This window comes from Chrysemys picta, chromosome 1, assembly GCF_011386835.1.
Source record: "Chrysemys picta bellii isolate R12L10 chromosome 1, ASM1138683v2, whole genome shotgun sequence".
Taxonomy (NCBI): domain Eukaryota; kingdom Metazoa; phylum Chordata; order Testudines; family Emydidae; genus Chrysemys; species Chrysemys picta.
The window spans coordinates 26,480,769-26,505,402 of NC_088791.1; the positions used below are offsets into that span (position 1 = coordinate 26,480,769).

A 24,634-nucleotide genomic window follows, 5' to 3' on the forward strand; every position below is an offset into this window, starting at 1 on the left:
AATAATCTATTATTTGAATATTATAATAAAGTCATAATAACTAATGTAAGACATCTTCTAGTTAAGTAAATAAAAATATGAAAGAAGGCAAAACAATTACTATTACAAGAAAAAGGAACAGGGTACGACTTTCTGGTCATTTTTCTTTTGCAAGAGGGAATGCTAGTCTTGAAAACGTCTGGAGTAAAAGAGGAACAGGGGTGACAATTCCTGGAAATGAATGATTAGTTAATGTTTGTACAGCACTTCAAAGTAAACTGCTATAAAAGAACAAATTATTGTTACTAATGAATCATTTTGTTGGTGGCCCCTTCAAAATAATGTGGGTGTTGTTCCTACAGTGAGCTCCATGCAGGCAGATCCCTATGCCAATGCAGAGCTCATTAAAGGATCAGAGTCTTAGTGTGTATTGTGTCCTTTGAAAAAACACTTGGTGTTCTTACCAATACTTCACAATCTAATCATGTTAGGAAGATGGTCAATGATAAAGTATTGTATCTGGGCCAAATCCCGCAGCTGTTACTCAGACAATACATCCACTGGCTTGAGCAAGGGCAGCAGGATTTCGTTTATTCCTTGTGATATAAATATAAGGTTAAGTGAATAATTACATCAAAATATGTAGTCTCTTACCAAGTTTTCTGTGGTAACAGGGCTGTAATTCTCCTCCACTGCATGAATTCACTGGAATGGTAGATACTTGCGGACGTAAACTCCTGACAGCTAGGCATACTTGGAAGGCATTCCTTAAAGTAAAACATTTCATAATCAGGTTTAATCTGGAGGCAACATTAGGAACTGAATTCTTTCTGGAAGGTGAATCACATTCAGTGAATCTGGAGGTTGTGTGGTCCAGATGTCAGAGCAAAGAACTGAGAGCCAGAAGGATCCTAAGACAAGCCAAAGGCTTTCTTTGGTAACCTCATAATAGTAACAGTTTAGGACAGAAGAGACCATATGGCCCATTTACAGCAGGTCTGTCTAGCATTATTACCATGTGATGTTTTCTCCTTCATGTGGATGTCTAATTATATTTTTCAATATGTTCACAGATGCCTTTGGTATAATTCTACAAAAACCCTTTAGTGTCCTTTTGCTGTCTTCCTGTATGTGATTCCTTCACATTCTCAGGCAGTTTAGACACAGCCTCCTTTTTACAATGTTATGCACTTCTATCATCTCACCTCTTTTTATAGTGAAAATAAATGCAAGTTCATTATCTTTTCTGGTTCTTCTGTATCATTCCTGTAGTTGTTGACCACACCAGTGTCCAAAACTCTTGGGTGTGGTTTTAGTGTCACTATTATAGTACAGCACTAAAACTATATCTTCTAAATTGTTTATTTTTAATTCTACTGCTGTTGAAAATTCACCTAATTGGTTTAACTTTCTGCCTATTATCATCTCTCTGAGAACCTTTTACTATTCACTGTTTTTCAGCATAACCCCTTTTTCTATTTTTCAGTCCTATCCTCACTATTCTGTAGTACTACTCTTAGTAGAAAGAGTAGGAAACTGGGAGTTAGTACTCCTTGGTTCTTTTCCCAGCTCTGCCTCTGATTTGCTGTGTAATCTTGGCCAAGGTAGTCAATGTTGTTGTGCCTCAGTTAATTTATATGTAAAATGGGTATAATACATTTCTACTTTACAAGTACATCACAGGCTTGAAGACTATTTTATATAAATAACACTCAGATATTTATTTGTAACTCTGTAGTAGGAGTAAAAACTTGGTTTGTTTTTGGTAATGATATTTGTGTTTAAAAGCTAAATTAAGAAAGAATTAATCATATTTTGTCTTCATTTCATCTGTAGATCCCAATCCTGCAATGAACTTTGCCCAGGTGCAGGGGTCCACCTGCATGGAGCTCATTACAGTATGGACTCTCAGACTGTGAGTTCTTTGAGACAGGGACCTGACTTAAATGGAAAGCACCTAGCACATCTTGCTATATAGCTAACACTAGAATCATAACTCTAAAGTACTTTTAGTGACTGAGAATATTTATATTTGAAGTTTAAAGAAGCTCAATATATATTAATGTTTTGCAATAATCTTTAGAGGAATCAGAGAATCTAAAATCACCCCAGCCATCCATTAAAAATATTAAAATACTGACCAAAGCTCTCATAGCTCTATGTGATTTTGAATATTTCTTCTGAAGAAAGCGGTTCCTTCTAGCAATTTTCCAAACATTTTCTCTGTTTCATCTCTCATAAAAGGTCTGATAAACGCAGTCTGATCATTTAGTGAGAAGCAAACAGAACTTTCAGACATTTTAATTAATTAGTGCTTTGTTTACTGGCTAGATTACCTCCTTGCAGCATACTACAAATAACCTCCACTCTTATCCTTTCATCATGGTAACACCTGGTGAGGTGGGAAAAATGATTCAGCTGCAGGCTTTTCCTCTGAACTCAACTCAATTGAGATAGGACAAGGACGTTGAAAACTAAAGGGAATTGATCTCTCCTTAATGACAAGGACAAACTCCAAACACCCGCCAGTAGGATCTATTTGTAGAGACTATTACAGCGCTTTCCAAGTAGAAGTGACATGAACACCATTTAAGTACAGTATGTATTGCTTTGCTCTGAATACTATTTCAATCAATGAAGCATTACGGAAGGGAGAATAATGCAATGTTTAAACCTTAGGCTACTGCCATTTATCTACTCTGCCCCCCCAAATAAAGTACTAAGACACAACATGACACAGAAAAACTTTTATATTACTCATGAAAAGTGCTGGATTGGAGTCCTGGGCACTGAAATCCTCCCTGCATATCTGCAGGATTGGTACTGCACAGTACATGCTTCTCTACAACTCCTTTATAACTGCCATCTAGGGAACTCAAGGATAAGATGTTAGTTTACTCTCTTGGCTAGTCAGAGTTTGGTCTCTCTGTTGACATGGACAACAAGGATGCAAATTAAGACCAATGTAATAATCACTCATTTGTTATAAGAAAAGGATTGAGACATCAATTCACATAGGCAAATAACAAGCCAGAGATGGTACTTGTTGGTCACTATTACCCTGGGCTTGATTTGAACCAGTGACTTGAGGCAAGAGGCTTCATATATCATTACTAGTTCCCAGAAGGGATGTACTTTGGGTCTACGGAATGATTGAGCTTTACGGCAGAAAGAATTTATGCAAAACCACATTCCAGCAAATAGCAGCTATATCTTACTACAATAGTAGCATGGGAAACGTGTGACCCACTGTGCTGTAGTGGTTGTAAGCATTCCCATTTTTTTCCTCTATAAATTAATCCCTTTCTTCCCCAATTTTGTATTTCAGACTTCCAGACAATGTTCCAGACAATGTTATGAAAAGCAGGATGTCACCAAACACAAAAGTTACTAGCCAATCTGCCTTACCTCCTGAACAAGGTGCCAAGTCAGACCGTGGTTGGTGGAGTATTCCAATTTCACCTGGTTGTCCATGTGAGGAGTAAACTGCTGTCCACAGCCCATCACCAAGTTGAATTGTATCATATATGAAGCTCCAATTTGCATGGACTGTGTTTCCACATAACGCATGCTAGAGGTTAATTTAGAATCTCCTGTAAAACTGAGAAACAAGATAGAGAATCAGAATAGGGATAGCTCAGTGGTTTGAGCGTTGGCCTGCTAAACCCAGGGTTATGAGTTCAACCCTTGAGGGGGCTACTTAGGGATCTGGGGCAAAATCAGTACTTGGTCCTGCTAGTGAAGGTAGGGGGCTGGACTCGATGACCTTTCAAGGTCTCCTCCAATTCTAGGAGATGGGATATCTCCATTAATTATTATTATAATCCTGGTTTATCTAACTCGCAGGCCATTACTAAAATGAAATTCCAAAAGAAGTGTCCTAAAGGAAAGGAGGATAGTCTATGTCTATGATATTCCAAGCAAAGCTTTTTTTCCACTTGGAGGAAGTTTCAATATGGACTCATGGAGTCCTTTATCACCCACAAATTGCCTCCAGCTTAACAACAGTAGCATTAAAGATATGATCTCTACCTCCTTTCCCACTACTTTTCCCTACAATTCTCCAGTGTACCTGTTTACTGCTGGACTCTACTGCTAGTATATTTAATGCGTCCTTTGTGTGGGGAAACATTCAGTTGGAATACATTTGAAGATGTTATAGAAAGATAGACTAATGTACCTGGTACAAAAATAAATAGAAAGAGACATACATGAAGTGTGTTTAAAAAACTGTATTATAAATATTAGTTGTGAACTGATTTCTAGTTATGTACATAATTACACATGAGCAGGCAGAGAAATAGCCAATACCCACATGTACCCTCAAAATAATCATTCTACCTGCAAGCACTCTGAACTAATTGGTACTTCTGGGAATGATATCACAACGAATGTCAGCCAGTCGTCTTTGTAAACTGTGATGGGATTTGCAGATTTACTACACCTTCAAGGCCAGTACTTCCAGGAATAATAGAAAGCCACATGGATATAACTGAGTGATAAGGCTAAACTGACCTAGAATATTAACATAACAGCCAGATTCCAAACTCTCATATTGGGGCCAATCTTGCTGCAACTGAAGATAGCAGAAGTGTGAGCATTTTACATCTCCTTGTGTCTGATACACATAGATAATCCCTAACTATATCATCATATTATATTTTAATTATGTGTATTGCATGAAAACAATATGCTTTATGTCACAAGTTGATGCTTAAAATAAAAGGAATAGTCTCCAATGAAATACAAGCAAAACCTCAATTGTGTGCAATGCACTCAACATTGTAAGGTTTTGTCCTGTCAATTTTACTCCTTACTGATTGTGAATCTGGCCCATTATAAACAATTTCCCTCCCAGCACAGCATAACCATTTGCTCTTCCTTATGGGCTAAATAATAGTGTCATGATCTGGCCCAATATGATTTATTCATATGCAGCTAGTTTAATTTACACCTATGGGAGTATCCCAAAGAAAAGGCTTTAAGTTAAGTTTGATAACTAACTCCAGTTAAACAAACAGAGGTGAATAAATATTACAGTTCATATTATGCTCCCACTATAATGCAAAAAACATGGGATTAATCATGCCTGTATATGACCATTCTGCAAAAAAGAAGTGTGCAACTTATTTGTTTTTGAATGTGAAACTCTCTGCACTCAGTGTGTCCTGGATCCCTTCTGTATGTTGAATCTACTTACTATTATAAAGTATATGACTCAGATGTCAAATAGATTATAAACAGCAAATTTAGATTGTTGGTTATATATAATCACAAAAAACTCAAACAATAAAGCAAATATTCTTAAAATAAAATCAGGGATTATTGGGGAAACTTTCCCAAAACTGTACGCAGAAATAGTTCCAGATTTACAGATTCCAAGCCAGAAATGAAAGCAACACAGACAATTAGAGGCAATCTTCTCGCCACTGAAAATGGGCTTTAGGATGACATGCTGTAAAATGATTTATTTCATATTGACTATAGTTGTTCTAATGAAAAAGCAATTGTCAGAGTATTCTCAGGAGAACACTCTCAGTGCTACAGCTACCCATGCTCATGGAAAGTCATGAGTTAGAAAATGAGAACCAAATGGACTTTCAGCTGGGAAAAGCCAACAATAATTAATTTAACTACCAGCCATTTGTACAGACCTGTTATAAGTTTAAAAATTTCCCTCGAGAGAAACAAGGTCAGTGGAGGGCATAGTTCATGTCTTACAATGAGCCTGAAGAATACTTATCCAGCAATAAAATGTTGGTATTCCAAAAGCTTTACTTATTTATTTGGTACAAGAAAAGATCAACATTTTTACCACTACAGAAAATTACTGACATGGCTGTAAATAAGACACTGAATTCAGTACTGTAATTTAAAAATTTTGATGTGGTCTTAGAGGAAAATAAAGCAGAACTTTTGCTTTCCCATCTAATCTTGAAAATCACATATGTTACATATGTCTAATGATAAGAGAGGGAGAACAATGTCATTAGAGGGCTTTCGTGCTAACTCTTTGACTAAGAACATGCAAACAATTTGAGTCCTGCCATGTTGTTCCATTTTAATGAGCAGTGAATACCTTCCTCATCCTTATTAAAGTAGTTAATGCTGCTTATAAAGTCTCATTATCACTGCCAGAGCACATTGTGTGTTGTTACCACAACCAAGTCAACTCCTTATAGTTTGAGAGATGATCAGAAAGTCAAATCAGATTGCTCAAATTTACTTGTTAATAAAACTCCTATGGTGCTGTTCTAGGTGTCCGTGGGGATTCTACAATTATTTATATTTCCTTGAGGGTTCTTATAATTACTATGATTGTACTTTCTCAAAGTAAATGAATCTATACCAATTAAAGCCATAGTAGGTTAAAAATGTTGCTCAGATTGAGATGAAACTATGTTGCTTGGGGTTTGATCAAAGCACAGAAATTAAACTACTGTTATCTTACATTAACCTATGTATTATATTAAGACACTCCACAACTTTATTTGAACAGATATTAACGATTTACAAAAAGAACGTTGTTCAGTATTGCATAAAAATATGTATTGTAAAATTAAATTTGAAAGAGTATTTAAAAAACTGTTCAGTTAAAAAAAATGATTCTATTCAAGTCACATTGCTATCAATTAGACTTGTTTCACTGGTATATCTATACCATACCAGCAGAGATGACAAGATCTTACCAAGCTGCTGGATCTGAAAATTACTTAAAGGTAGAAACAACAGCTAAGAAGTAAACTTTAAACTCTTTCATGCCTTCCCTTCTGCATTAATCCCTTACCTGAGCTTGTCTGAAAGGCTGCTACAGTACCTTCTGCTCATTCAAATCCCTCCCTAAGATTAACTTCTGCTATGGTGACTACAAGAAATTACCTAACTGATAATGGATGGATAGTAAAGGAAAGAGTGGGGATCAGTTTATAAAAATCCATATGATGTTTCTCCTTCCCTAGCCTTCATGTGTTTCTGGGCATATCACCTGAAAAATTTCTGGGGGGCACCCTTGGCAAGAAAGCATGTAGGGCTAGCCCTGACTGCAATTCTTATATCAATGCCAAGCACAGTATAGATGCCTAGATAAACAGTAATGCCAACAAAATTACTTGCAACATTGCAGACCTTTTTCCTGTTCCAGAGAATAATTGTAATGTCCATGCAAACAAATGTAGAAATATAATTATTTGTCCTTTACTGGTTATTCTGTATTATGGAGGTAAAGTGATAACAACAGGTGCATTTATATTATCACTTGTGGTCATTTTGGGCTCAACTTTCAATATATTGCGCAGGAAGTGTATTGTATGTGCATAGTTCTCATCAAATGTAAATCTCTGTGTAATGCAGTGTAAAATTTACTCATTATGAAAAGGTCATCGGTTCTATTGTTGTTAGTGATGTGTACATGGGGGAAAATTACAATGAACAGTTACCAGAAAGATTAATATGCAGAAATCAATTAGCTCTTACTAGTACAAGGAAAACAATCACTTTGTACATTACTTGCTTATTATATTAAAATTAACTACTTAAATACAACACAAATGATCTATGTTCTCACCAAAGGGTCCAGTCATGACCACAGCATGGTTGAACGTTTCCCAAGTAGAATCCCAGAGACTGAGTGACTTCTACTAGATTGGTGAAGTCTAGACTAATGCTGTTGAAAAGCACTGAGGTCATGATGATCTCATCGATAGCCCATACATCTTCTCCCTGGGAAGAATGATACGGTTGCCACCATCTGAACTGAATACCAAATTGTCTTGCATCTTCTGGTAGCTCCACAGAAATTATTCTGAAAAACAAACGCAAGTTCTTATTCACACTGTCATTATACATAATAATTTTGTGGGAATCCAAAATGGTTCATTTTTTTTTAAAGCACATACAGAATCTAAAAATTATGTGCTAAATTCAGCCAGAGGCCTACACTGGTTTCTACTGCTGTAGATGGACTAAAGGCAGAAAAAGTCAGGGGTAGCGAGTTGGAGTTAGAAAAACAGCCATAACATCTACTCTGCCATGAGACCTTGGACCTGCAGGAGACCCACACATTCCTAACACTAGATGCAGCAGGTGCAGCAAAAGAGGCCAAAGATTCCATTGATTCAGAACAGCCCCACAGTAGCTTCTGCCATACTGCTACTAAAGAGTTCCAGGAAGATTTTAAAGCTTCCCTTCCATGTGATGTGAGAAACCTGGAGGGAGGGCAAGTGAATGCAACAGCTCTTGTTTCACTAGAACTGAGATTTGAGCTACAACACAATGGTTCATATTGGCACAAGGAGGGGCAATATATATCTCCCACCATCAGCTTCAATGCCTCAATCCCTATGTATTTTGTTTTGATCTGATAAGATACACATGGTTTCTGTGCTCTACTCTGTAGTGTAGGAATACTTTAAATTTCAAATTTATTTTCATTGCAGCATACAATGAAGTTGTGCATTCACTTAGAAGAACTGACCCTAGCAAATTCTCAGCTTGAGGACCAATCAAGATTAATCTTGTCAGGCAGAGAGATTATGTGTAGTCTTGTGTGGTATACAGATTTCTTTTATGGCTGTGTAGAAATTTTATTGTAGGTCAGTCCCATGAGCTTATTGTGCTGTGCAAGGTCACTTGATTTGTCATGGCAGCTATGACAACAAACCTGTACTTGACAAACTGTGAAGAAAATTAAGAATAATATCTAATTTCCAGGAGCAATTATCGTATACAGCAGCAGGAAACATACATTAATTGCCACAGCAATGACACCTTCTTGAAAGTTCCATAAATCACTAGTACCATGCTGCCCATGTACAACATATAAGGTGAGATGTGAAGCGGAATGGCAAAATGGACATTTGTCTCCATCAGTGTACTATTAATTGCTGGCAAAGGGGTTTTCAGTAAATTTATTCTGAGGCTCATGTTTTTTCTTTATTTTTAAGAGGAAATTTAAATACAATAACAAGCCAGATAAAGTGGAAACATCATTTTATACTCTTAGCACTATTATTTTTCCAGATTTTATGATTATTCAAGGTTTGTGGGATAATCTTTTGTTCCCTGTGATGTGTGAAATTGTCTTGTACCTTTAGATATCTTTGCACAAAACCACACAGTGAAAACCACTTGCTAAATTGTTTTTGTGAAGCCTAATTTATGCATTAAAACAGCTGTGCAGTGTCACGTTTATTTTAAAGAAATAACATGTTAATTGATTGGCAGGAAAAATCAAATTGTGTGACTAAACAAGGGACTTTTGGGAAGCACTGGGAAATAAATGTTGACCACAGAGTCAGGATAAACACTTGCAAGAAAAGCTTTATTGAGGTTCTAGGCTCATGAGATGGCATCCAGGATCAGCAAGCACAAACACTTTGTGAAAGAGGTACACTGAAAAAATAGCTCAGTTATAAACATGGATGGATATTTAAATAAGACAGCAACATCAACTGGGTTGCTATCACTGAGTGGTCAAGTGATGCTGTAGAATCTGCTCAAAGGCTGATTGAACAGGTTCTGCACATGTTCTTTTATGATGGGACGTAGGAAGATGAAACAGTGTTCTCAGGCTTTAAGAGCACCAGTGGAACTATTCCACAGCTACTACTCAAGGTAGTGATAGTGTCTATGGACACTACATTCCCTCTGAGAGAGGAACTTTTTTCTTGGGGATCTGTGTAGTGCAGAGGTGGGCAAACTACAGCCCGCGGGCCACATCCAGCCCGTGGGACTGTCCTGCCCAGCCCCTGAGCTCCTGGCCCGGGAGGCTAGCCCCAGGTCTCCCCTGTTGTCTCCTCTTCCCCTCAGCCTCAGCTTGCTCGCTCCACCGCTGGCGCAATGCTCTGGGCGGTGGGGCTGTGAGCTCCTGGGGCAGCACAGTGCTCTGTGCTGTGTGGTGGCGGCAGCGTGGCCTGGCTCCAGCTGGGTGGCGTGGCTGTAGTGCTGCCAGCCACCAGTGCACCAGGCAGCGTGGTAAGGGGGCAGGGAGCAGAGGGAGTTGGATAGAGGGCAGGGAAGTTTGGGGTGGTGGTCAGGGCGCGGGGGTGTGGATAGGGGGCGGGGTGGTCGGGGGAGGGAACAGGGGGTTGAATGGGGGCAAGGGTCCCGGGGGCGGCAGTCAGGAAGAAGGGGGGGTTGGATGGGGCTGCAGGGGGCAGTCAGGGGCAGGGGTTCCAGGGGCAGTGAGGGGACAGGGAGAAGGGGTGATTGGATGGGGCAGGGATCCCAGGGGGGCCATCAGGAATGAGAGGAGGGGTTGGATGGGATGGCAGGGTTCCGGGGGCAGTCAGGGGACAGGGAGCGGGTGTGTGTGGATGGGGCAGGAGTCCCAGAGGGGCCGTCAGGGAAGGTGGGGGGGTTGGATGGGGCAGGAGTCCCGAGGGGGGGGGGGCAGATAGGAGGTGGGGGCTGGGCCACGACCCCCTCCCCTAACCGGCCCTCCATACAATTTATGAAACCTGATGTGGCCCTCAGGCCAAAAAGTTTACCCGCCCCTGGTGTAGTGGATTTTAGGACCTAGCCACTTCATAGCACTTGAACATGCAGGAGGAATAAAATCTCTCTGCGTGGCCTCTTTGCTAGGACTCGCTCTAACCTCTTACAATAGAACCATGCCAGTTCTGCCCCTTCAATGGCTGAGATGGGTATCCTATTCCAAACCCCCTTTTTTCAGTTTGTAACTTTCTAAATAAGGCTGGAGAGGCACTAAATGGGTCCTACTAATAAGGAATTAAGTTCAGCTCACCTTCCTCTCCTTGGTTTCAAACCAAAGATACGTTTTTGAGAAAGTCTGCGAAAAATCTATTCAATCATTTTAAAGTTAGGGGTGCAGAAAATACATATTTTCTACTTTAAAGACAACGTTCAATCTAAACAGTTATCCCCATTTTACAAATGAGGAGACTGAAGCACAAAGAGATTAAGTGACTTGCCCAAGGTCACACAGGAAGTCTGTGACACGAATAAGACCCAGATCTCCTAACTCTCATGTACATTAACCACAAAACCAACCCTTTCCCCCAAAGAAATCCTTGTTCACAAGGAGTATTAAACCTACAACCTTCAGAGTAGAGTTTTCAAGGCATAGATGGTAGTTAGGGGTTGACCTTCCACTGAAAGCCGAAAGAGTTATTGAGCATAATACTTTGTTTCTCACAAGCCAATAAAAATGAAGTAAGCTGAGGAGAGATTGCACTCATGGGCCATTAAAGAACACTCTGCTCAGCACACAACATGAAGCACTGAGCAGCTGCCTGCAAGAAGTAGGTCTTTCTTAGAACCCTGGAGACATTTCTCTTTTAGTGGCTGACTCTGATGTCTGCTATTTAATTCCTTTTGCATCTCTTAAACTCACATAAGTAGTTGCTATTCCTAGCTGGCAGTAACAGTAACTGAAAATCCTAAAAGTAGTCACTACACTCATCACTAATATATTGATGATAATGGAAACATTAACTAATTACTTGCCTGTGAAAATAAATGACTCACCTCCACGACAGGGGGCAAATAGAACAGGGAACACAAAGGCTGTGCAGTGCATATGTTAACATGCAGAACCCGGGTGTATTTACGTTTACAACAGCTTCTCTTGTTTGACTTTGATTTGCAAGAGATAGATAAAAAAGGAGGGAAATTCTTACTGTTGACTTTTCCACTGCAGAGAAGAAAAGTGTTCTTAGTACTATTACCACATACCACTAGGATTTTTGTAAAACCAGCTGAGAGACCTTTGCTCTGATCTCATTCTTTCAAGCTATGCACATACCTAATATTGAAAAACCACCGCTGTTCTTCTTAGAAGAAAAATGTTGCTGTCAAATAGCAGTAGATTACATGCACTTTCCAGCAGAACATTAAATATGTAATTTTTTCATATGACTGAAGATTAATTAAATTTCTGGATACAGATGGACTGCCAAACTTTACAGCAGTCCATCTGTTACCCAAAAGTAGTTATTTTTAGACAACTTAACATACAAAGGTGAAGCTTTTTTCATGTTCTTAATCATAATAATTGTCAGTATTACCTTCAGGTTTGCATGTCTGTTCATTTGTTCCATCTTCCCATAATCTAGTAAAAACTTGGGAAAACCTTTATAAGATGCATAACATGCATTTGGAGGTGGGATAGCTCAGTGGTTTGAGCATTGGTCTGCTAAACCCAGGGTTGTAAGCTCAATCCTTGAGGGGGCCACTTAGGGATGTGGGGCAAAATCAGTATTTGGTCCTGCTAGTGAAGGCAGGGGGCTGGACTGGATGACTTTTCAGGGTCCCTTCCAGTTCTATGAGATAGGTATATCTCCATTTATTATTATTATGCATGTTTCAATCATATATTGGGTCTATGTTGAGCTTAGTCCTTAGTGCCACCAGAACAACAGAAACGAAACTGCTTATACTGATGATCAAATAGAAAAAAGGGTGACAGCACCAATGTAAATTACTACATTTATATAAGAAACTTGATAAAAATCAGTTACCGGTATGTGCATTTCCCTTTTTATTGTAAAAAATTAATAACACTGTATATTAAAAACCTTGAGGAAATATAAATCCTACAGTTTTAATTTTGGATCTAAAAATTAGAAACCATATAAAATATATATGTGACCGTAATAAAGGAAGTAAAAGAAAATTTTGAAAGAGGATTATTAGTATTAGAGTTTATACAATCACTCTGTAGTACATATTTAAAACTTCAGAAATTAAAGCCTACATAAAGAAGATCCGATCAAAGACAGTTATTGCCCTCATTTTATGGGGTATACTATTTATTACTCAAAATAAATATTTTTAATGTTACAGAATTGTTTACATTGTAATGTGCTTAATAATCTTTTCTATTGTCTAGTTATTACATTAGTGGGAAGAGTGAATCAAATCTTTCCTTGATATAGGCTCATCTGTGTTTGATAAATGTACATTTTAATTACAATTTAACAATAGTCAGCAACTAGGGAAAAATATATAGATGTGTAAGAACCCAAAGCAGCAATTTTTATTTAGTGCTTAGCTAGGATGCAGGGTGGAAAGGCCCAAAAGTTTCTGATTCCGAAAAGCACTCAGGCATGTGTTTAAGTGAGTTCAATGGGGCTTCTCATGAGCTTAATGTTAAGCATGTGCTTAAGTGCTTTCCTGAACTGTAGCCAAACATGAGTGGTCAGTCAATGGCAGCATGGCTATACAATAAACTGGGCTGAAAAAGAAGAGGCGTCTTTCTGTTTTGATGGCTCAGGATTTTCAGGATTTCCCTGAAGAACTTGAGACATCCTCATGGTTAGACCGTGCCCTCGCCTCCTTCTTAGGCTCACAAACTCCTAGCCCAAGCGAATGATGTGGTAGTATGTCTGTGGCTTTAACGCTGTGCATATTTTATCTTAACCTTTCCCTTCCCGTGACTGTTTCCATGGGAGGGGATAGCGTTGGCTCAAGCAAATCTGAGGTCTTCTTTGAGGCCATTATTCCCCTCCTCCTTTAATCTGCTGCAAGGCTAGAGATTCACTGTGAAACTTTCTTCCTTCTCTTCCACAACTGCTCCAATTTGTTCTGCCATGTACGCTGAAAGATTGTTCCTAAATATCTATTTTTATATGAATAGGCAAAAAAGGAATGTGTTCAGAATTGGTGCATATGTTTGTGGATGGAGATGAAGGCACAGAATGCTCAGTTAGCAAGGAGTAACCCACATTTCAAACTATACCTGGACCCCCTGCAAGTTTGCCAGCACAGTTTGAACTTGTCCAAGGAGGGAATGATATAGACTTTAATATTTTATTGTTGTATTAACAACAGAAAAGTGGCAAGGGCTTATTGTATGAAGGAAAAATCACTGATGCTCATCTGCTCCTCATTTTTCCTTAGCTCAGCTTTCCAATACACTGGAAACAACTTCAGTTCTGTTTGGGATAAGCAATCTTGGGCTAAACTGAACCCTGGTGTAAGCAGATGCAACCACCTTGAAGCCAACGTGCTTACACTAAGGCGGAATTTCCTTGCCAACGTCTAAGACTCAGATACATACAGTGCTCAGAATACTCTGATTTTCTGTAACACAATAAATTGGTGAGGGTAGATTGTATAAATTAGTTCCCCTACATCTCAGTACAAATGTATTTACACTCTATACTGCTGTAAATTACTGCTCACAATATTAGCTGTCTTTAGATATCCCTTTTCATAATTATAATCCATATACCTTGGCTCATGATAGTTGAGATAAGAATAATGTTCCAGTAGTTTCCATGTAATCCCATTGTCATATGAATAGTGTAGTAACACTCCTTCTCCTGGCTGATCAGGTGCTTTGCATGTACTCAGCACAGACTTGCTTCCCAAGCGCAGAGTGAACTGGAGGAACCTAGATCAGAATTATATAAATATTGGTAGGGTACCATTTATATAGCATTTTTTCCTAATCACATTTTCTGATCTTAAAAATCTAGACAAATTTTGAGAAACTGCAGTTATGAGTTGTTTGTAGCTGAAATGGTTTTTACAATCAAGTAATGCAATGTGGCATATATATTTTTAAAATGCCAATCATTACAACATTTAATTATTTATTAGGCACTGGAGGGGAGGAGGAGATACTGAATGGATCTAATCAGCTGCCACAAGCTGTCAAATAAATACAACCTTATACATAATGAATTAGCACTTGGCTCTGACATTCAGTTTTGATATTAACATTTCATATTTTTAGCCTGGCTATATAATAACTGCCCCCACATCTGTTTAATACTCATGCTATTTACAAAACAGGGGAAATGAAAGGACTATAGCTTATTCTACACAATCAAAATTAAAATATGAAACAAAATGTTCTATAATTTTCCTCATACCACGAGAGAGATTAAACAAAACAAAAAGTGAAGATGAAAGGACCAGTAAATTCTATTACAAATATAGTCTCAAGATTTGTTAATAGCACATTACTATTCGTTCTTATTCACCTGGACTGTGAGCTGTCAAGAAAAGAAGTGATCAGTTGACGTCTTCCATCTTTGTTAAAAACCAAGGCCTTGCCACTTGCTAGGACTCCACAGCCAAAGCTGACTTCAGCACCACGGATAGAGTAAAAATTGTGATAGGATGAGAGCCTGGAGCTGCCAAAGCTTTCTGAAATAAACACAGGGAACGTCTGGGAAGCCATTTCACATGCAGGTCCTGAGTACCCAGGGTCACACCTATAAGAAAAATATATTAAAAATATAATTAATCCCAAATAAGTGTTTTAAACATTTTTTCTGCAAAAGATACAGTTTTGCAACCAAACATAACTGTTGTAAACTTTTAAAACCTTAAAAATAAAGTCCATTGATTCTCTCGAACCTAAAGTGAGAGACTCTTCAAAATAAGTCATACTGTATTCAAAATATTCTTATGGATGATGTATTTGTTTTTTTCAATATTTACGCTTTGGTTCAAAAAAATTTGCTATTCATCTAAATAGAAGTCAATATCTACATATTGTAAAATAAAAATATAGAGATAGTCTACTTCTTGTTTGTGGCACGAAGATCCTACTGCTACTGCCACATATCAAATAATTAGTTTGCTACTACGTAACTGTAACAGATCAAATCTGATTAGAGCTAACGCCACACAATACAAGAGAACCCAGAAAATATTTAGAACAATATCTTCAAAAGTGGCTAATGATTTTGAGTGCCTTGAGTTTTAGCGAGACACCCTGAAGGAGCCTGACTTTCAAAAAGCACTGCTCCTCTGAAAACCAGGCTGTTTTTGGTCTTAATATAAATATTCTAATCTGTTCAAAAGTGGCACAGTTTAATGGAAAATGGAAAACCCACAATTTACCAATAAGAAAATATAAAAAGCATCATTGTAATTTCTAGCATGTAATACAGTACATTTCAAAATGAATAGGTGGTCCAAATCTCTCCAGGTTTAATATAAAATAAAATTATTAGATAAAGTCATTTAGAAATTTACTATTAAACTTATGTTGTATTACTAATTTGATACATTTCAGATGCTACATTAACTGATTTTACATTTAGCCTTTATAAAATTACAAGGGCTGAAATGAAAATTTCAATTTTCAGTTTACAAAGTAAATTGCATGACAAAAAGTGAACACATCAACTCCAGTATTATAGCCCTTACTTGCAGCCATTTCTAGTACATTGTCCTCGCCCTGAGCAGAATCTGAGGCAAGATGGACCAATATAAACTGCAGAGAAAAGAAATAGGTTAAATTAAAGGTTATATTATGTGACAAAGAAAGATAACCAACACCTTGTTGAGCATGTGAGTCTGATCTTGCAAACAGATATTAGTGTTTCTCTGTAGTACCATGACAGGAATGGGACTACCTGAGGGAGTAATGATGCACTCTGTGGTACCTCTCTGCAGGATTGAGTAAATAAATATTGACTTAGATCAGGGAGACCCATGGATAAGTTTGAGATGCTGGAGATGTTTTAATATATGCAACTATATTGTTTAAAGATTTCTAAAGAGGAGAATAGATGTAGCTGGCTTGTCTGGGCATTTCTTATCCTTCTCCTTTCTCCACCCTATTTTGGGCATGTAGGCCTCCCATTAGCATTGCTGCAAAATCTTGAAGGTTATTCCTTCTCTGACTGAAATTAATGGCAACACTCCTGTAGGACTCAGTGGCACTGGGATCTGGCCCCAACTTCTGACAGGGAAATATTAATATCATGCATTTTTAGTAAGAGAACTGTATTAATATTTCATTTGCATTAAACAAAAATGAAAATCATATGCACTGAATAACCAGTCCAGGCACCTGACAACATACTACTATATCTCACCTTTCTCCTGTAAGAGTAGCTTTTCTATTTGCAAGACAACTTTCATATTCAGTGATACAATAAGAGGGTAGGAAAGATTAGTTGGGATCATCACTGTGTGGTTTTTATGAGATAATCCAAATGAATACATTTGCTAACTATCTTGGGAGTAAATTTTTGTAAGCCTGAAGTTGAGAAACTATTAGCATTAACTGGAGCCAGGGACAGTGCAAGTACATAGGGAATATCCCCTTATGCCATACCTCTGTAAATGCAGCATAATCCTGAATGGACACAAAGACTTTCCTGCGCAGATTACCAACTACATAGAGCTGTGGCACTTGTATAGTGACTTTTGGAATGTTATCAAAACCCACCTGACACCAAATTGAGAGGATCAATTCCTTCTTTCTTTCTTAAACTTTTGCCCTTCATGGCAGTGTATGAGCTCTTTTCACGTAAAATAGACGGCAATAGCAATCTTCCCTGCAGACTTCATGGAGTCTCTCTAGCTTTTCTCCCTTTTTGGATGTAAAAACTCTGCTCTTGATAGGGTTATGTTATCTGCTTGTTTGAGTCATTTATTTTACTTAGCTGTGCTGTGCTGTGAATGTCATTTTTATCATGTCAGAAAAGCTTTATCGAAGTTGAAGGTTCGCAACATTTTCTAAAGAGGGTCGGACTCTGGATTTTGTGTGACTTAATACATATTTGAAAAGAGGTCTGGAGAGCTAAAAGGTCAGTGTATTGAATCTTTGAAATTCTTCTCTCTCTCCATCCTACATTTTTAACTGGCAAGCTGTGCTGTGAATGTGGGTGATTTGTCAACATACACGGGTCGGATCTTACTAAGTGCTGAATGCCTTCAATTCCACTGACATCTATTCAAGTTGAGAGCACTCAGCAGCTAGGAAGACCAGGCTTTCCAGGCCTGGTCCAAAGTCCATTGATGCCAAAGGAAAGACTTCAACAGGTTTTGGATTGGGTACTTAGTGGATAGGTTGCTGATAAGTTTGCCTGCATGCTACAGTGCTCAGTGTTTAAAATCCTTTGACAGAACTACATTTACTGCATAACTATTAATTCAGCATATTTTGTTCTAAAAATAACGATAGTTTAATGGATTTATGGTGAAATCCTGACACCACTGAAATCAATGGGGGGTTTGCTATTGACCTCAAAAGGGGCAGGACTACACCCTTAATCATTTCATATATATTTTTTATTCCTGGCTTTACAGAACAGAAAAATGCAGAGATTTGGGGGAACATGATGAGAAGCATGTGAAAAATGGGCTTAGACCATTGGCACGATCTGCACTCTTTTTTTATTTCTAGCTCCATAGTATCAAGGGCAAATATTAAGTAGGATATCTATATTTAACATGGTCTTGATACTGTAGTCCGTACACAGGCAAAACTCTCAATGGGAGTCTGGCCTGCATAAGGTCTCACTACTCAGCCCTAGCACTGCTGAGGAGATACCTCTCATCATGGCCCCTACATATACCTCACGGAACTGACAGAGTTACAACATTAGGAACTCAAAGAAGAAGTGGGGAAACAGTATTACAGATGAATAAGAACTAATCTAAAGACACAACTCATCTCAAGGAATTTGAGCTGAGCCATTGCGTGATAAAAGTATTATGGTACACTGCCGGAGTTAACAAGTGGAATCAAGAGGAGAAGAAAAATTTCACAACTAAACAAGAAAGCTCCTGAAAATGCATAGACTTAGAGTAATGGATATCAATCAGGACACGGCCAGGATGTACATCAGACAACATGATGGAAGAAAAGGTCTGCTATCTGTGGAGGAAGCAATTGACAATGAAAAATATAACATCCAAAAATATGAGGAGTCAGCCAAAATAAAAGATCATGTGGTCGCTATACCAAGTGCTGGACAAGCATGCATTCCAGTCCAAGAAAACATAAAAAAGGAGAACGCAAATACCAAAGAAAAACTAGAAAGATTTACAGAGAAATCAATGCGATGGAGAGAGATCAAAGTCATTAGTGATCAAAGATTAACAAACTTATGACTTGTAGAAGGATACCTCAAAAGAGAGTCAGAGAGCCTCATTATGACTGCACAAGAGCAATCATTAAGGGTTGATTACATTCTAAACAAAACTGGCCAACAGAACTGCTCTCCGAACTGCAGAATGTGTTCTGAAAAAGAAGAGACGGTGGAACTTTTGTTGAGTGCCTGCAGGAGCCTGACTGGAAAAGAATTTATGAAGAGACACAATGAGATTGCCAACTGTCTGAATTGGAGCTTCTGTGGCAAATATGGATTTAAACAAAACATGCAAAATGATGACCCACCAATTTGAAAGTGCTCTAGAGAATGAAGATTTTACAGGATCTGGCAATTGTCACAGACTAAACAGTGCAGGCCAACAGGCCAGACATAGTGGCTGTAGAAAAGAAAACAAACAAGACGGTGTTAATTGGCATTGCCGTGCCAGCAGACAAACATAAAAAGGAAACAAAAAGAGAAGATAGTTAAATATGAAGAGCTATGCCATGAAGTGGAACAATTATGAAAAATTAGAACAAAAGTGATCCATTGATCTGTGAAGCATTTGGAGCAATCCCTAAGGGTATGGATGAGCAGCTCAAGAACACATTAGGAGTGGAAGACATCACTGTCATTGACCTCCAAAAGACTGCACTCTTTGGCAGTGCAAGAAGTTTAAAGAAAGTCAAAAGAGAACTGCAGGAATTCTGCAGAGGATTTAACAAGACTCCTGACTACCCAAACCTATGATGTTAGTTCATGATCAGGATTTATTGGTGACTCATGGAGATAAATTTTAGACAGGAGCTTTCCCCTTAAAGGTCTGATATGCTGTGAAGGCTAGTTTTTAAAAGAAGAAAAATCCCCATGATGTAATACTGAGTGATAATTATATTTTTGAATTAACAATCCAAATCCTGTATTTTTCTTCCTATTGTAAAATTTCTGTAGACTTGCATTGACTGAATCATTCTGTTGTTTCCAGAAACTTGCATTGACAGCTACATTTTGTAATTCCTTATATATTCTCACCTTTCATAGACATCAGTGTTTTGACTTACCCTTCATTTTGCTTAATTTTTGAGATAATGTCGCTATATTCAAGACAAGAATTAATACTGCCTTGGGAATATTGAGATGATACTAAATCACACTAATGGGAATAAGGAAATAGCATTTCCAAAAACGTGATGGAAATTAACTACTTCATTAGCTCAATATTTTTTTTTTTTACATTTCAATATCCTGGCAGTTTCAAAAGGCTTTTCTTTTTTCAAAATGCCAAAGGGCTTCTTTGTAACACTTAAAATGTAGTGATGTTGGGAGCATAGCTTGTTTAAAATTAAAATTAAAATGTGCTGTATCTTGCTGGTCCCTAATATCATGTCAAAGTGTCTTAAGAATTGTGGCGCCCCACAATTTAATCAGAAGTTTCAGACTATAAAATATGCATTCATAATATAATGCATTTTTATCTACATACCTAGAAAAACAAATTCCTGTGCTCCACAAACATATCTGCACCTTGGTTTGTTGCAGAACGTCTTTCCTTTAATTAGCTGTGGCCTGCTCAGTATCATCCTTATATATGGTCATTGTTATATATGAGGTATAAATCCAGGGATATACAAATCTTGCATTCACAAAGTACTTGTTTCTGTTTTAAATATTCCTATCCTGACTGAGCCTGCCTTTCCATGACTGTAAGATTTATTACTATGTGATTCACTGCAAGACTCCTATTGTCGCCTTGTTTTTTTCAAAATAAATGCACAATTTAAAAAAAAGATGTATTTATAGGTATTAGAAAATAATTTAGGTAAAAATAAGCCTCTAAAATGGAACTAGAGAAATGTACTATCATAGAAGATACTTCTCCCTATCAAATAGTGTACACAATGCAAAAGCTGTCATCCATGTGCTGGTGGTAGTGTTTCTTTATTAAGGTCTTCTGGGTCTAGCAGGTATAATATATCCCAGATATTGCAGTTGTTACTTAGGGAAGTACAGTACACATTCTTAATAGCACAATTTAGTACCTACTTATGTTAACTGGATCTAAGCAGTCAGAGGAAATGTTATATTAGCCCTTCATCACGAATATTCTACTTTTAGAAAGCTTTCAATTAAAAAAAAAAGATAATCTACATTTTGCCCGCTGCCACTCTACATCATTTTATCTTCTGATTCCACTGCCTTTTCAGATTATATAATTCTCCTCTAGCTTCATTAAAGACTGGTGACCAAGTGCACATAAGATGGATGTTTAACAATCTGCAAATCCCTACCTTATGACATTGGGAAATATGTGTCTACTGGGAACTGTGTATGGAAATTGTACCTGAATGGTACATGATGATAACAGGTATGAATACTAACTATTATCAATCGCCCACATATTTCCATGGATTGGTCCTGTTTGTCTCCATCGAATCCTGGTATTTCTGGTTAATGCTGCACTGGGAAGGGGAATAGTTATTCGGTTCCACCTGAAATACATTTCACACATAAATTCTCACATTTTTAAATGGTAGTTGTTAAATATTAGTATACATTGCTGACATTTATTTTACACTGAAGAGTTTTAAGAACTTTATACTTATATAGACCTAAATTCTGCTTTCACAAGTCAATGCAGTTACTACAGATTTATATGCTGTAAATGATTCATAGGTTCCAAGGCCAGATGGGACCACTGTGATCATCCAGTCTGACCTCCTGTATAACACAGACCATAGAACTTCCCCAAAATAATCCCTAAAGCAGAAATAATCCCTTTTTAGAAAAATATCTTGATTTAAAAATTGTCAGTGATGGAGAATCCACCATGATTCTAGTCAATTGTTCCAATGGTTAATTACTTTCACCATGGAAAATGTACACCTTATTTCTAGTCTGAAATTGTCTAGCTTCAACTTTCATTTATTGGATTGTGTTATACCGTTCTCTGATAGATTGAAGAGCCCAATATTAAATATTTGTTCCTGAAAAAAAAATCTTACTCGTTAATTCCAAGTCCCAGGCTAGTGCCCCAATCGCTTTCCCACTTCACAGCTACCCAAGGAGAATTTGGCCCATGGTATTTTAATACATTACAATATATGTCATTTAAAGCATTTAAAATGAAACAAACAAAAATATGTTGTGGTTTCTATTCAAATGATCAAAGTTAATACTGCCCTTGAACTGCTTAATATAATGAACCTTTCCCTGACAGTGGACCTCTCTAAAGCTACATTAAGTCTTTGGATCTGGCTGAGCTCCACTTGGAGCAGGACCTGAAGAGGGGATCAAGACTGCTATTTGCCACCTTTACAGCCACCCAATCCTGGGGCGGGCAGGCAGGGGATGGCTCTGGCCACTAGTGCAACTTCTACCCATCTAGGTAGTTGTATGGCTGTCATCCTTATAATTATCTGAGCATCTCATGTCTGCTGTAAGTTATGATCAATTGTAATGGTCGTCAAGGCACTCCAACTATGTTCCCTTCCATGGTCATGCCTCTGACTTGCTCTCTATTCTGAGGGCTACAAGGAAGCTGGGAGGTGGGATACAGGCAGTTACGTCAGCTCTGTGCCATCATGGGATTGCCCTATGCAAGAGGAATCCACAGATGGTCACTTAAGTCCATGTTGCACTGCCAGAGTAGCATCAAGCATACTTAATTGGGAACAGGATCTGGCCCTTTATTTTTCTTCTTTTAGATTAATGCATGATTAGCACATTTCACCCAGTCAATGGCTATTTTTTTCTTGCTGAACCTCTATATGTTGTTATACCCAACAAAATATTTATGATCACAATTTTTGGCTACTGAAATCCGGAGGTACATTGTATTCCAAATGTCATAATTCTAAATTAGTAAAAGATGTGGATCATGTAAAACATGGCCATAGGTGGAAGAGACCTTTGTTATTATAATTTAATAGATTAATCAAAACAAAAACTCAAGTAAAATTTTCCTCATTTTGTGTATGTATGTATGTAATTTTTGCCTGTAGCATCAGACAAATAATATTGCTATATGTAGCGGGGTGGTTACCCCGCTCCTGCCTGAGGGGTTTAAAACAACCCTGGCAGAGGGCTGGGGCAAAGGGAAAAGCTACTGGGCTGATTGGGGAAGTAGCCACTGCTGGGCCACGCCCCAATCAGGCCCCAGCTGGCCTGTATAAGAAGGCTGGGAGCCAAGGGAGAAGGGCCTGGCTGCAGTGAGCTAGAGACAGAGTACCTGAGTGGAGCGGGGCTGGGGACAGGCTGAGTAGCTGGGGAGCTCCACCCTGGATAGCCCCAGGCTGCGGCCTACTAGAAGGCCAAGGGGTACTAGGGCTTGCAGAGGGCAGTCCATGGGTAGGCTAAGGCAGCAGGTCCAAACCCAACCTTGCCTGTGATGAGTGGCCTATACTGCAGTCTGCTCCAGGGAGCGGGAGCTAGTTGGTGACTGGCAGTGGCCTTATTCTGAGGTGAGGTAGGGATAGTGGGTGGGGGTTCCCCAGGGAGGGGAGACCCTAGTACTGAGGGGTGTACTGCCAGGGGGCAGCACCCCAGATACAAGGGCACCGGGGTCCGGGAGAGACACGGGGGCCAGAGGACAGGCAGATCACCGGCCTGCAGGGGGTGCTCCAGGATGCTGGAAGAGCTAATTCCTGAGACGACCAGCAGGAGGCGCCGCAGGGGTGAGTCCGCCTCTCTGTTTTTGTTGTATAGTGTAATCTGAGGTATATAACGTTTCATTTCTGGGTAGCCAGAAAAAAAAGCTCCTTTGCTTGCCATCCCCAGTTAATCAGAAATGAAAGATTGCATGGGGACACCTTCTTTACTGCTTTCCAGTGTCATAAAGGATTTGCTTCCTTTTGTAGTCTTGAATCTCTGCTAGTTTTGCACAGAATTCTCTTACCCACTGTAGTTTTCAGAGGCATAGATGGTACTGTGAGGAAGATGAGACCCAGCACATATCTCAGGCAAGCACTCAGTGTGAAGTAAGGACCAGGAACGGCCATGATTGGTTGAAAACTCCAAGTAGACACTAACAACATAAACAGAGTATTCACCTCAGACTAAATATAATACATCAGCATTTGTAGCACCAACATATAAAAGCTTTAAAACTCATTGGTTGCTAAATAATTGATACCTCGGATGTTGAAATATGAAATGCCTTTGAGGGCAAAACACTGAAAATGAAAACATGAAGCAAGCTCAGTATTTTAAAGACAACAAAATGTAAACCATATACGAACACTTTTAACTGATAGAGGTGAAAGCAATTATTGCAGTCCTTATTTGGCCATTACACGTTTATTTTTATGTTGTATTTAAATGGGATTGATGTTACTCTTACATTATTCCTGGTGGAATTCTGCACCACTGCCCAATGCAGAATTTTGCAGATATTAATGGTTTTAGCGCAGAATTTCCTTTCCCCCACAGAAATGGGCTGCAGTGCTGCTGGCTGCCACTAGGGGCCACTGGACCTGGCAGAGTACAGCTCACACATAGAAGACCCTGCCAGGGGAAGCGGGAGGGAGCTAGAGGGTTCCTGGCAGATGCAGTTCCCAGCATCCCCTGAGGGAAGGAGAGGGCGGCATACAGGAAACTTCACACAAGCCTGTGACCGAGCAACAGGCTGTTTCTCCCTCAGGATCCCTGGGCTCTGAGGGGTAGGGAGTGGGTATCTGAGCTGGGGGGGCCCTGTGGCTGGACTCTGGAGGGTAGGGTGTGCGGTGAATTGGATGGGGGGACCATGGTTGGGGTTTGTGGGGGGTGAGGAGGCAGAGAAACAGGAACTGTGTTGTCAGAGGGGTTTCTTTAACTCTACTTCTGGGGGAAATTTTGTGTCTGTTGTTACA

At 38.8% G+C, this 24,634-nt stretch overlaps 1 protein-coding gene across 2 annotated transcripts in view; it reads right to left on the reverse strand.

Moving 5' to 3' along the window:
* The window catches only part of RELN (reelin), a 452,511-nt gene that overhangs the window by 125,742 nt on the left and 302,135 nt on the right, over positions 1-24,634 (reverse strand). For both annotated transcript variants that reach the window (XM_008172472.4, XM_065557727.1), the window contains exons 15-22: positions 23,683-23,811; positions 21,168-21,277; positions 16,108-16,174; positions 14,931-15,164; positions 14,174-14,335; positions 7,544-7,780; positions 3,388-3,580; positions 634-746 (exon numbers count right to left, since the gene is read on the reverse strand). In XM_008172472.4, coding sequence (XP_008170694.3) covers positions 634-746; positions 3,388-3,580; positions 7,544-7,780; positions 14,174-14,335; positions 14,931-15,164; positions 16,108-16,174; positions 21,168-21,277; positions 23,683-23,811 — 1,245 coding nt within the window. The remainder of the gene's footprint in view (positions 1-633; positions 747-3,387; positions 3,581-7,543; positions 7,781-14,173; positions 14,336-14,930; positions 15,165-16,107; positions 16,175-21,167; positions 21,278-23,682; positions 23,812-24,634) is intronic.